At 37.4% G+C, this 14,935-nt stretch overlaps 1 protein-coding gene across 1 annotated transcript in view; it reads right to left on the bottom strand.

Moving 5' to 3' along the window:
- The window catches only part of SENP2 (SUMO specific peptidase 2), a 35,749-nt gene that overhangs the window by 3,356 nt on the left and 17,458 nt on the right, over positions 1–14,935 (bottom strand). The window contains exons 7-16 of the mRNA XM_036448080.2: positions 13,645–13,748; positions 11,944–12,038; positions 11,367–11,418; positions 10,677–10,740; positions 8,876–9,052; positions 7,086–7,217; positions 5,797–6,000; positions 3,589–3,668; positions 2,401–2,485; positions 378–473 (exon numbers count right to left, since the gene is read on the bottom strand). Coding sequence (XP_036303973.1) covers positions 378–473; positions 2,401–2,485; positions 3,589–3,668; positions 5,797–6,000; positions 7,086–7,217; positions 8,876–9,052; positions 10,677–10,740; positions 11,367–11,418; positions 11,944–12,038; positions 13,645–13,748 — 1,089 coding nt within the window. The remainder of the gene's footprint in view (positions 1–377; positions 474–2,400; positions 2,486–3,588; positions 3,669–5,796; positions 6,001–7,085; positions 7,218–8,875; positions 9,053–10,676; positions 10,741–11,366; positions 11,419–11,943; positions 12,039–13,644; positions 13,749–14,935) is intronic.

The following is a 14,935-nucleotide window of genomic DNA, read 5'->3' as shown; positions in this document are numbered from 1 at the left end:
AATAATAACTAGACTAGAAGGGAAAAGCAGAATTCATAATTACAGCTTAGATCTGTGGCTTACAAGGCCTGATTTCCCCTTGCAGTTACCTATTCTTACCTGCCTCCTTCAGCTAAAAATATCAGTCACATTCAGAAACCAGTGAACACTGGAGGTGAAAGACAGCATACTGACCCCATGATCATGAAGACTAGGAAAAACCTGAGGGCAGATGCAGTAACAAACCCTCATATTAGCAAGAGTAGGGCTACAGCCAAGTTTACAGCAGTGACAGCAGCACAGCTACCATTATTAAGATCTTAATGTGCACCAGGCGCTAACGCGATCTAAGTTTATCTTGTTTAGTAACAAGTGGATGGGGAAGAGTCTTCACTCACCTGAGTAAATGTGATAGGTTTGTCCCTAGACATATAATCTGCATATTTACAAGTAAACATTCCACAATCACTCCCATTCAACTGTTGAGGAATCTCCTAAAATTACAAAAAAAAAAAAAAAAAAAAAAAAAAAAAAAAAAAAAAAAAAAAAAAAAAAAAAAAGGAAGAGAAGAAGAGGTAAAATTTCATCAAATACAAACTCCTTTGACTTTTTCTAAATATTACTGTGGATAAACATTATAAAGGTAAATATTAAACATATACAAAATAGACACATATACATACACACACAAATTAGTCTTTACGTGGCATTAAAATCCTAACCATGGCATGGAGTTTGTGACCCCATAGAAAATGTTTTTCAGAAGCAAACAGAAAAAGGAAAGAGAGAGTTTCATCTCGGCTTTCATATGAAGAAACCAAACTGAAAGAAGAAATTCTAGTCTGATTTATTTCAGAAATTTATAAATTCTGAAAAGAGCTAATGTGGCTCAATCAGAATATGTCTACAAGACAACTAACTTACTTCAGTATTGTAAGAGTTAAGCTTCTCCTCCCTAAAGGAGAATAAGACAACCGCTCTGGATCCCCAGAGCTGCAAGCAGGGGAGGATTAAAAAAAGCTCTCATAGGCTCTAACCAATTAGGAAACCTTACCTTGCTTCTCAGTTCTGTGCTGAGGCAAAAGGGTACCATAACCCCACGTGAGGTAGTAAACGCACATTCCCCAGCCTCGTTGCACTAATCTGGGCCAGCCCCTCACACACTTTGGCTTTGTTATAATGAGCACAAGGGAATAAGAGCTTAAGAGAGTCTGATTCCACTGCTGGAAAACATACTAGATGAAAGCAACTCAATTTTTAGTCAAGGAAATCCAGATGATTATTGTGGAAAATTTGTTTAACATGCACACCACACATACATTTGGTAGGTACTTCTCACTTTTCTTTCAAACCCAGCATCTCTTACAGACTGGTAAGAACTATAGTTGTCAATTCTATATAGTAAAAGGCCAATATACAAATCGACTGAACAGCGGAATGACTGGTCGCTATGATACACATTGACTACCAGAAGGCAGACGCTTAATGCAGGAGCTGCCCCCTGGTAGTCAGTGCGCTCCCACAGGGGGAGCACCGCTCAGCAAGAAGCCGGGGTCATGGCTGGTGAGCACAGAGCCTCTCTCACCTCTGTGGCAATGCTAAGGATGTCGGACTGCTGGCTTAGGCCCGCTCCCCTGGATGTCAGTTGGACATACCCAAGGGCTCCTGGACTATGAGAGGGCAGAGGAAGAGCTGAGGAACCCCTGCTCCCCTCCCCCAGCATGCAAATTTCATGCACCTGGTCTCTAGTATACAAATAAAGAGAACTTGTTTTCTTTGTTACATTTCCCAGAACACAGTCGTCATCCTAACAGACTTCTTATATCTGTGCTCTCCTCAGGAAAATTTAAAGTTTTCCTTTCTAATTATTCAACTTAGAAATGAAAATGGTTTTGGCCTGATAGACACAGGCTAGGGCTAAAACTGAATTAATGTACTTTACTTTAAAATGAAGCCATTAGGACTCAAAGATGTATACCTTTTTCAACCCTGAATGAGATTCAAATCTGGCAAGACCCAAACACGCTCACAAATACAATAGCATACATGGGACCCTGAGAACTAAATATACAAAATGTTCAAATAAGTTTTGAACAAGAACTTCAAATTTTCATTAGGGCCTACCAAGAAAAGTAGCTGACCTGAATTTACTGAGAATTTTCTTTTTTCTTCAATTTTTCGAGAGATATGAGCATGTACCTAACATTTATAATTTAAGCAAGAAGATAAAGCTAAGCAGCAAACATATTGGTTAAAAAGATTAAGAAGTAGATAATTCTTAAGATGTACATACACTTCAGGAGAATGCATGCTTGCGGGTGAGTGTGAGGGGAGGGAGGGAGGGAGGAGATCAAGCATAAGTAATATGCCTCTGACGGAAAGTGCAAAGAAGTATTTGAAATACAGATGCTCAACACTTACATGTGGCTTCAGGCTATAGTGCGTCCACTCTAAAAGATTCAGATCAACGTTTCTTTTGGTCTTACTTTCATCCTGCAAATACTGACTAAAAAAAAAAAAAAAAAAATGGATTGATGAATCCCTTAAAGACAACTTGGAGTTCTTTTCTGCTTACAAAAATTGTACATGCTTAATTTCTAAAAGTTAAAACATATAAATGTAAAATCCATAATAACCACTTCAGAACTATTAATAGTTTGCTGTGGCTGGCTGGTATGGCTCAGTGGTTGAGCATCCACCCATGCATGAAGAGGTTTGTTCTACACACCAAAAGGGTTTCAGGTTTGATCCCTGGTTGGGGCGCATTCAGGAAGCTACCCATCTGTTTCTCTCTTACACTGATGCTTCTCTCTTTCTCTCTCCCCTTCTCTCTCTCAAATAAAAAACAACATACATTTTATTCTATTAAAAAATGGACTTCATTTTACAACTTTTTTTCTCACTTAAAGACAGATATAAAACAAAACAACTGGCTTGGACTTTTAAAAAAAGATACAAAGCCAATCTCAATTAAAATAAAAAAAAAGGGCAGGAAGACTATTCTACATTAAAGGTGACTAAAGACATAAAATACATGCATGAACCCTAACTGGTTTTCTGGATAAGGAAATAAAATCAGAACATGGACCACATACTATATTAAAAAACGTTTTTATTAATTTTAGAGAGGAAGGGAGAGCAAGAGAGAAACACCAATGATGAGAATCATTGATCTGCTGCCTCCTGCATACCCCCCCACTGGGGATCGAGCCTGAAACCCGGGCATGTGCCCTGACAGGGAATCAAACTGTGACCTCTTGGTTCACAGGTCGATGTTCAACCACTGAGCCATACTGGCCGGGCATCATTCAAAAAAATGTATTCCAAATAAATCTAATTCAAATCCCAGGATTTTAATAAGATATATTTTACATTATAACACAAGACGAATTTGCTTTCAATGATGCTACTAAACAAGACTTCTCAGTTAAGATCAGATATTAGGTTATTTTTAAACAAAACAGTGGGTTCAAGTTAGGTCCTGAACACCTGGGAAGATAGCCTTGACTTCACATTAGACTATAGGATTAGACTATAGGATTAGACTGAAGACAGATCACCTAACAAGAGCATATGAGGTAGCAGTGAAGTTTTTTAGCCTTTACTTACAGGAGAATTTCACAGATCCTGTTGCCCTTCTGTCCCATAGAATCCAGATATTTAAGACATTTTTTTCTTAGGTCTATCACCTATAATGGAAAAATGCAACACATATTATAGAAACAATCATAACAGGAGTGAGAATTTCTAAAAAAGAAAAGCATCTTTTATTGTAAAAAGTCAATACATGTACCAACATGAATGGATCTCTAAGACACATCTACACTAATAAAACAGAAAGATGCAAATTGACTGTACCTTTGCAACTCCCACCAGCCAATCAGGCATGAGTATGCAAATTAACCCAACAAAGCTTGTGGGTTAATTAGCATATGTAGGCACCAAGTGGCCAGGGTGGGGTGGGACACTTGCATCATCGCCATGGCAACAATGCAGGCATTCTGTACTGCCCCAGCCGCTCAGGGCCTCTGGGCAGCATGGGAAGGCAGGACTGGAGTGGAAAGGTGGTGCCAGCAGCTAGGGAAAGGAAGGCCCATTCTTGCACAAATCATGCATCGGGCTTCCAATTTTTATTAAACATCACAGATGAGATGAGTTTCATTTCTATAAAACTTTTCTATTCCTACAGAAAGGCTTAAAAACTCAACCCCCAAAACACTAGTGGTCCTCTCAGACTAATGAGATTTTTTTGCTTTTTTCTTTATACTTTTACTTTTCTATAACTAACCTCTACCATCTTGTAAACAAAACAAATAAATGACCCATGTGTACTAAAACTCTTTCCTATTAAAAATGAAAGCTATTTGGTGACTCAGCGAAAGCAACTCTCTTCTATCTTTCTAAGATGTTCCGACTCAAGAACCAAGAAGGGACTTTGCAGAGTGTGCCTTTAACATACAGTATGAATGTTCACAGAAAAGTGCAGCCTTCATTATTTAAGAAAATGGTCATTTTCCAGATACATGTAAAAGAATGAAACTGGATTACCAACTTACACCATTCACAAAAATAAACTCAAAATGGATACAGGATTTAAACATAAGACGGGAAACCATAAAGATACTAGAGGCATCCACAGGCAGCAAAATCTCAGACATATGCCAAAAGAACTTCTTCACTGATACTTCCCCTAGGGCAATGGAAGCTAAAGAGAAAATAAACAAATGGGACTACATCAAAATAAAAAGCTTTTTTACAGCAAAGGAAACCATCAACAAAACAAGAAAGCCCTCTGTAGGGGAGAACATACTTGCAAATGTTATCACTGATAAAGGTTTAATCTCCAACATCTACAGACAGCTTACACAACTTAATAAAAGGAAGATAAATGATCCAATTAAAAAATAGGCAATGGATCTAAATAGAATCTTCTCAAAAGAAGACAGAAGGAAGGCCAAGAGGCACATGAAAACATGCTCAAAGTCACTAATTATCCGAGAAATGCAAATCAAAACAACAATGCGGTACCATCTCACACCTGTCAGAATGGCCAACATCAACAAATCAAAAAACGACAAGTGTTGGCCAGGTTGCGGAGAAAAAGGAACCCTCATGCATTGCTGGTGGGAATGTAGACTGGTGCAACCACTGTGAAGAACAGTATGGAACTTCCTCAAAAAACTGAAAATGGAACTCCCATTTGACCCAGTAATCCCACTCCTAGGAATATATCCCAAGAAGCTAGAAACATCAATCAGAAAGAATATATGCACCCCTATGTTCATAGCAGCACAATTTACAATAGCCAGAATTTGGAAACAGCCTAGGTGCCCATCAGCAGATGATTGGATCCAAAAACTATGATACATTTACACAATGGAATATTATGCAGCCATAAAAAAGAAAAAAATTCTCCTGCAGCAACCTGGATGAAATTGGAGAACATCATGCTGAGTGAAACAAGCCAGTCAATGAGAGAGACACCACATGACCTCACTTATTTATGGATGATAAAGAACATTATAAACTGAAGAACCAAAAGATAGATATAGAGACAGTAAAGCAACAAGCAGACTGTCAAATTACAGCGGGGAGGTTGGGGAGATCTGGGGGAGATAAAAGATCAACCGAAGGACTTGTATACATGCATATAAGTACAACCAATGGATACAAAACTCTGGGGAGGGAGGGTATGTACGGGGGGGAGGGGGGACATTGGTATATGTACAAAAATAATAATTTAATTAAAAAAAAAAAAAAAGAAAGAAAGAAAATGGTCATTTTCCAAATTCCGAACAATTAACCCTGTCGACTCACCACCAGGCTCCAATGTACCTTCCGATGAATAGGCACCAGAACTAGTTCCTGTTCAAAGAGATTGACCGCTTTGGTCCATCTTTTCACTGCTTGGTAACCCCCAGACTTTAATTTGGGATAGAAGAAAGTACTGAATGCATGAAGTACTGGATAGCCTTGTTTTTTATTTCTTTCCATGAGAAGATTCATGTAAAAATTAATCACCTGTAATACCAAGAGAGTCAACTTTAGAACATGGCAAGTACATTAACAAAGCTGTTTCTAACCTAACTGAATTCACATTCATTAGACAGTAAGAAGCCTAGTGAAGGGAAGGTACCAGAGAAGGGGATAAAAGAACTTTCTATGGCAGAAGATGAAATATAAAAATAATCAGTACAAAATGGGAGGAACTAAGAAGGAATGAAATTATACATTTGGGACATATTAGTAAGAGAGTCAAAAGAAGGAACTTAAGGAGGAAGTTTGCAATAATGAAAAGATGTATATAACTATCACAAAAAATATGCAGAAATATTAAATGGAAGTAAATTCTGCTATACAATATAAATTACACCTCAATTTTAAAATATTAATTCAAAGGAAATATACAACACTATATTTTAATTTTTTAGTGGGGGCACTTATTTTCATTTTCCCTGTATTTTCTAAATTTAATATGTAATAAACATGATAAACTTACCATGTGGAATAAAACATACTAGTATTATAGGAATTTGTTTATATATAGTCAGTAGTCATGGGAGTGTAGGCAGAAAGAAAGGCAAAGAAAGAAAAAAGAGGGACTGAGCAGTTGGGTAAAGGACGAACTGGAAAATTGGCAAGAACTAAAAACTAGCTTTAGCTAAATATGTAAGGACACAAGATGACAATAAGGTGAATTTTTGCATTATCACTCAAATGAAATAAAGAAAAAGACATATAGTGTACATATAATGATCAACGTATCCCTTTATTTTAAAACAGCTCCTATAAAAATTCATCTAAAATAAAATATCACTCGCTGCTTTCTTCCAGTCATCAGCTGCACCCAGGGTTTATAAAAACATTAGTGAAGACTAGTGAATGAAGTGGTGGATGAAACGAAGCACAGATGCAGAACAGGGAAATAATGCCAATTAAAGGCAGCAAATAATCAGAATTAACCATCTCTCTACAATCCAAGATGCTTTTGTTTTAGGTAAAACTGAAAGTTGCTTTACCAACCCCTTATAATTGGGTAGATACCACTTTGGTTATGGATGTAACTGGTCAAGCATAACTTACTTCATCATTGGAAGACAACTTACTTCATCATTGAGCCAGTGAAAGTTCCTCAGGGTCTGGATATCCCCTCGAGTGATGCGCAATTTGAAAGCACTACTTAGGATCTCATCCTGTGGGCCATGGCCTAGGGCGTTACTGATTTCCTTTTCCATGTCCTGAATTAGAAAGTCCAGTGGATGCTACTTTAATATAAAGCCACTATCAGATACTGAAAAGTATGAAACTGAAAAAGCCAATTTCACTTTTGTAACACTTCAAGGACTTACTAAATTAATGTATAAAAAGATTTAAACTTAGACTACAAAAGTCTTACTAATGGTTATAAAAAATGCTAGTTAAATTGTTAGCTTCTGAAAATAGTGTGTTAATATTATTTAAATTTAAGGTATAGTCTCAAGTATCCCACTGCCATTTATTGAGTACTATGGGCCAAACATGGTACCAGATGCTTGAAGTACATCATTGATTCCTGCTTATGGGGAAAATACATTTTTTTAAAATATATTTTATTGATTTTTTACAGAGAGGAAGAGAGAGGGATAGAGAGTTAGAAACATCGACCAGCTGCCTTCTGCACACTCCCCATTGGGGATGTGCCCGCAACCAATGTACACGCCCTTGACCGGAATGGAACCCGGGACCTTTCAGTCCGCAGGCCGACACTCTATCCACTGAGCCAAACCGGTTTCGGCGGAAAATACGTTTTATAGGAAAGACAATGCTCAGAGAATTTAGGTTATGTGCTCGAACTTATGAATTATTAACAGGCAGAGCCACAATTTGAACCCAGGAGTTTCTAACTTACTAGCCTTTGCTCCTTTCACAATAACTTATTACTAAGAGTATCTTCATACTTTATTTCCCTTCTAAACTTTTATTGAACTGCATCAAAGTAATAAAATTTCACCTAGGAAATCACACTATTCATCTTGATATGAGGAGAGTAAACAAACAGGCCGAAACTAGGAAACTAGGCAGCAGTCTAGCCCTGAGTCCTTAGTGAACAGATGGCTTCATCTAAAGGATTATGCAGATAAATTCATATTTAAGCTACAAGAGTGAATCTATAAACCCGACAGAAATTATTTCACACCAATATAGTTAATATTGCTTGTCCCTACTGCACACAATTTTGTAATTTTATGGCTCTTTCTCCACCTGCATGCACAATATATAGTAAATGATCAAGAGGTAAACTGAATAGGACTGACTACCACTAAGATGACAATGAAGAAGAAGCCTGTAAAGAGTAATAATATCTCTAAATTGAACTTAAAAGTTTAAGGAAGACCTAGACTTTAAAGATTATAACTTTAACAAATTGAGATTGAGTTTTAAAAATAAAAGCAGGGGAGGGGGAGAAGCCAAGACATGAGCTCAACTTTAAAAATTTTAACTACCTTCATTTCCTTGTTTTCTATAAGTTTTTACTGTTTTCATATGCAATAATCAACAAAGAATTTTAGTAAATCATAGTCACTTAAAACTGCAACGAACTAATTCCTTATGCCAAACCCATTCTATGTAATCTAAAATATTTTATGTTAGAAAGACTATACAAAGAATCCATTATATTCCAAGATATGTAACAATTATGTCTACCCACATTTGTTAAACACTAATATGACCCCTTAGGCCATCTTCACAGATCACTAATGATCCATGTAGCCAGTGACTGAATAGTCTGTAGGCCGGATTTCTTTCATAAATGTATTCATACCCTAGAGAAACTCTTCAGAACAGTCACTCAAGACTTGAATAACTTGTTATTCAAAAACATGTCTCTTAATCTGAGCAACACGTGAAACAATACCTCTGTAAGTTCAAGAAGATCATCTGTTCTTTTATCTCTCTCTTTGCCTGAGCAACTTTTTTCTTTTGTGTCAAGTGTTGAGATTTTCCTCCTGAATAAGCCATTGCTCCCGCTGCCCAGGCGGAGTCGGGCTGACACTTCTTCGGACAGGTCAGGTTCCAACTGGTGTCCCCTTCTCTGATCAAAAAAATTTCCATATTCTATTGACTTGTTTAATACTTGTACATGTTAGCATACATAACACATGAAATATAAGACAGTGATATTATCTTGAAGGAATAGAGAATTAACAAATCATCATATGAGTAGCTTTAGCATATCTGTTCCTGCAAGAGGAACCAAACAATGTTCAAGATGTAAGGCTCACAGGACACCTCAATTGCAAAACCATGAAACAGAACACTTATCATTTTCCCTGAAGGTAAACAAGAAAAGCATTTTTCAGTTCTCTTATCTGAATTAAAAATAACTTAGTTAAAAAATATATTTGAGCCGAAACTGGTTTGGCTCAGTGGATAGAGCGTTGGTTTGCGAACTGAAAGGTCCCAGGTTCGATTCCAATCAAGGGCATGCACCTTGGTTGCGGGCACATTCCCAATAGGGTGTGCAGGAAGCAGCTGGTGGATGTTTCTCTCTCATTGACGTTTCTAGCTCTCTATCCCTCTCCCTTCCTCTCTGTAAAAAATCAATAAAATATATTAAAAAAAAAAATATATATATATATATATATATATATATTTGAAAGTATTAAAACAGCAAAATATACAATCCATAATCCAAAAAAACACTGCTATCGTTATATTAAGTAAACTTGTTCTAAAAATTATAAATTATAAAAAAATAGGCAAAACATTAATGTTCACTTAATTTTTACAAAATCAACACCAATGTAATCACCATTCAGGTCAAAAAGTAGCATTCTGCCAGCATCCTTCTTTATCATGACCCTATATAACCCTTAATATTGAATGTAATCTGTATTCAAACTATTTTTAAATTTTAGAAATTTACTTAGAAATAGAATTTTGAACTAGAACCACATTCGCAACATACCTAGCCAGTACTCTTCACTCTAGCTAACTTCCAGGCATACCAGTCCTGGGAAACCAGTAGCTGCTGGCCCTTCCCCTGGTCACAGACAGCAAAGCCTTCAAGTTCAGCAGGCACAGAAGCAGAATATGGTCTTCAAGTTATTATTACCACCACACCATCCATCCTCTCTCAGGCTTTCTGCATAGTTTTTGTCCCACAGATGGTAAATGATAATTACACACAAAGCGCTTCACTCTGAATCACCAGAAATGGGGAAGTCAGAGAAGATAATGTTCTAAGATTTATGACTTAAGACCATGGCTTAAAACTGTAACTTAGGCCCCACCGATGTGGCTCAGTGGTTGAGTATTGATCTATGAACTAGATCACAGTTCGATTCCCAGTCAGGGTATATGCCTGGGTTGCACGCTTGATCCCAGTAGGGGGCATGTAAGAGGCAGCCAATCAATGAGACTCTCTCATCATAAAAGAAGCCAAGCAACACACATAAGGGCTGAGATGGAGGCAAATTAAGTCTCTCTTACAAATAAGGTGGCTATCACACAGAAATAAAATTCCAGCAACTCAGAAGGAAGCTATCTTCCTTGAAGTTGTATATCTTCAATGTCTGTTAATTTCTCCAAGAGAACAAGAGTTAAAAATCAAATGAACATATATCATTTTTCTTTTTTTCATATGCACCAAAATATTAATAGTAAGTCAGGTGTGAGAGAAAAAAATATATATTTTAACTAGGGCTTCTACTTACACCTTCATTTTCAAGTCTAATTCCAACTGTCTTTTCTATATCTGAAATTCTCCCCTTGGAACACCTGAGGGGAAAAATAGAGATTACAGACTGGATTATTTTAACCTGGTACATGTAAGACTAGTTTTAGAAATAAGACAGAATCATTTATAAACAAAAATTGCCTTGAACTATCATCCAAATCCTAAAGCATGTAGGATTGCCTTCACTGGTCACATGCCAGAGATGTCCACCATATCACACTCTCTTCTAAGTGGCATCTGCATCTTCCAACCCCTAAGCCTAGGAAATAAATGCCCACTCCCAAATTAGGGTGGGCATCTGACACAAAAGCTATGTATATACCCATATATGCTGACCAGCTAATCAGAGTTGAGGAGAATTCACAATTCCCCAGACATGGTTACTCATAAATATAGCTTATAAGTAAGAAAATAATGTTGGCTCAGTGGATAGGGCATCGGCCTGCGAAATGAAGGGTCCCAGGTTCGATTCCGGTCAAGGGCATGTACCTTGGTGTGGGCACATCCCCAGTAGGGGGTGTGCAGGAGGCAGCTGATTGATATTTCTCTTGCATCTATGTTTCTAACTTTCTATCCCTCTCCCTTCCTGTCTGTTAAAATTCAATAACATATATTAAAAAAAAAAAAAAAAAAGTCAAAAGAAAACAGAATGAACTGAACCATGTACCTCTTTTCACTCCTCATTGGACATAGAGGTCCCCTTGTTTCAGCAGCTCTATCTGTGAAAATGGTAAAGAAAAAAATAAAATGTCTTCTTTATTAATCAATATATAGCTAGAATTTCAATTTACATAGTCTCCAAAGTATTAAGACACTGATTTACACTGAAATGTTAGAATAAATTCCAAAGACATTAGGCCTCCTTACAAATCAAATTGCTTAAAAATGCATAAACCGCTTTCTTATTTAAATATAATATTTAGTGTAAATTGATGTCTGCTCATTTGGAAAGCTATCATTTAGTGTCAAGGAAATTAATACACAAAAAAATAAATTAATTTTAGGCTCACAAAATATATACTACTATATATAAAAACTAGGAATTATAATCAAGAGGTATTTTATAAATTTGTTTCACCTTGAAATAACCCTCTTACTAAATTACTAGCACTGGGTAAACTAGTCAACACCCTGGGTCTAATAGTTTTAAGGTTACATCCTTTCATAAGTATGCCATTTATCAATTTTATATGCACATGGACTAAGTTCAGTATATTAAGAAAGAGCTAAATCTGGAAACTCACATGGTTTTGGAACAAATTGAGTTGGTCTAATTCCATGACTTTGCTCTTCCCCCCAGCCTTTGGTCTTTAATGTATCCATGTGACATCTTTGAGAACTTAGAAACACAAAAAAGCGAAGACATTCAGATACAAAAGGAAAATCTATCATCAATACTCATTATCTGTCTGACAAGCTTCTCCAAAACAGGAGTTATTGATTACCCTTGAGTCATCAAATTACAAGAGAGAGCAGGCAACACAGCACCATCTGGGATAAAAGGAGTCTAATCCTGATTCTAATATTTCAGTCAAGTTACTAACCTCCAGTTGTTGTTCTAGTTGTAAAATTGCATGTTCTCAATCCCCAGCATAACCCCCACTGAAAAATCTCATGTATAAAACTCAGGTCAAAATATACAAATTTTTACATAAAACACTGAAATGGATCCAAAAACAACACAGGAATATAAAAAGCAAAACAGGTTGAGGATTTTGCTGATGTCACAAAACCAATAATTCACGAAGCATACTGCTGTTTTCAACAGTGGCTAGACAAAATGGAGAAAATATTAACATTCTGACTTACTACACTAAGAGAATTCAAATTTTAAAAATTCACAACCAATATTAAATTCCCAGACAGATATTTCTTTGTTTTTTCTGCACTCAACCAGCTAGTCTTGTGACAGTTTCACCTTCAAGTTGCTGTTACATAATTTCTGGGACAGCCCTCTGTGTATTCACAATTGTTAAAATTATCAAATGTACCTCAATTCTGAGCTCACATATTTTTTGTCCCCTTTTTATAAGGCCAGATATCAACTCCTCCTGTCATTCATATCTTTTGCTCAAATTGTTACAGTATTAATGAAGAGTCTTATAAGAAAAACTTCTTATGACCTATGTGACTTTAATCTTGTATCTAAAGTGGAGGGTTTCCAATTGTGCTAAGATGCATCCACTAAGATGCCTCAGGAACTTGTATATAAGGAGGTAGGGAGATAGGGAGGGAGGAAAATAGGAAGGGACGAAGGAAGGCAGGGAGGGAGGGACATGCAGGAGGAGGGGGAAAGAGGCAGACAGAAAGACAGAGACAGAGATTGTGGAAAATGGGGGTTGAAAAAACTCTATGCTTCATGATTTCAACCAGTGATTCCACTTTTCTATATCAGAGTGTTAAGTCAGTACACTTGAACAGGGATGCTAAAGCTAACAGAAAACTATCCTATATAAATAAAAGCCTAATATGCTAAGCGTCTGGTCATTCAGTCGGCCATTCAACCAATCAAAGTGTAATATGCTAATGACATGCTAAGGCCACTCAACCACCTGCTATGATGGCACTGACCACCAGGGGACAGATGCTCCAACCAGTAGATTAGCTTGCTGCTGGGGTCCAGCCTATCAAGACTGAATGAGACAAGCTGGACACTCCCTGGAGCCAACCTTCTGCATCCCTCCCTGGCCCAGATCATGCACTATGGGGTCCCTCAACCTGGCTTGCACCTCTTGCAATCTGGTCTGAGGGACCTTCCCTCCCCCAGCACTGGGCCTCTAGTATTTATTCTATATAACCATTACTAGATGACAAATTACAGGGATAGTTCTCTCCATGTTAATCTCTTCCCCCCCACCCCCATAAAATCCTTCTTACCAATTCCCTCTCTAAAAGAAGGAAAAAAGATGGCTGGCAAAGCATTGATCTTGTTAGCTCATCTTTACCTATGATGAGTTGAAGTGACAGGAGGAACAGAGCTTCCATGAACACCTTCTTTAAGTCGCTCCAATAACCTTCGGTACTTCTCTCTTTCCTCTTTTTGAACACCCTTAATAGAAGAAAGCATGATAGATAACTTCTAACACATTAAACATAAACGGTAAGTAAATCCTAACAGGTCATAGATGTGTTTTATTGATCAGTACAGTGCTCTTTAAGTTTATTTTTTTAATGAGGGGAGTGAGGGGGAGCGGAGGGAGAGGAGAAAGGGAGGAGGAGGAGGGGGAGGGAGAAGGGCATGAATTTGTCCTCCACTTATTTATGCACTCATTCATTGGTTGGTTGATTCTTACATGAGCCCTGATGGGATCAAACCTAAGACTTTGGCATTTTAGGAAGACGCTCCAACTGAGTGTCAAAATTTCTTTAATTACCAACTTTATAAATTGAAAATCTCCAAAAATCTAGCCTCTTTTAAAAAACCAAATCAATAATCTGGAGCTATGTAGGGCTATTCCCTTTAGATGGCCCATTTCACTCTAGCCCATTTCACTCATTTACATCCTTTCCTCGACCTGGGTGGCTTCTGAGTTTTTGACAGTAGAACTAGGTTGACCAAAACCTCAGCAGAATAATCCACTTGCATATTCAGAACATTCAGTTTCCAAATGGGACTGGTCTCACCATAGTCACCAATGACACTGTATGGCCAGATCCAACAGATACTTTTTCAGCCTTTATTATATTAACCTCTCTCTTTAGCATCTCACTCTGATAACCTTGCCTTGCCCTCCTGGACAATACACTCTCCTGATTTCTTCTTATCTTCTCAATCTCCATTGCAGATTATTTCTTCTTCTGCCTGTCCAAAATGCCAAAGGTCCTGCCCAGTATCTCTTCTCACACTACATTTTCTCCCTGAACAATGTCTCAGCTCCCTTAATATAACACCAATATTCAGAATATTCAGAAATGTCTTCAACCCTGCCTTCTTCTCAAAACTCTGAGCCAGGTCACTTTGCATGTTCCACAGGCACTTTAAACAATGTCTAAAACTGAATTAAATTCCCCCTAACTACCCAGGGTATCTTGGTCAGTGGCACGTATTTCTCAAGACTGAAATCTGGGACTCAGGCTCTTCCTGATAACTTTGTATCACACCTAACCAATGAATATGTCCTTGCTAATATTACCTTCTAGTATTTCTAAAATACATTCTATGTATTCCCTATATGTGCTCAGTTTCATTTCTGACGTCTCACCTAACAGGTATTGAAAGGCTATTTTATTATACCT

The sequence above is a fragment of the Pipistrellus kuhlii genome, unplaced genomic scaffold (assembly GCF_014108245.1).
Source record: "Pipistrellus kuhlii isolate mPipKuh1 unplaced genomic scaffold, mPipKuh1.p scaffold_m20_p_2, whole genome shotgun sequence".
In the NCBI taxonomy this organism is placed as follows: Eukaryota; Metazoa; Chordata; class Mammalia; order Chiroptera; family Vespertilionidae; genus Pipistrellus; species Pipistrellus kuhlii.
The sequence above is the reverse complement of the archived record's forward strand: the minus strand, read 5'-3'. Positions and strand labels throughout refer to the sequence as shown.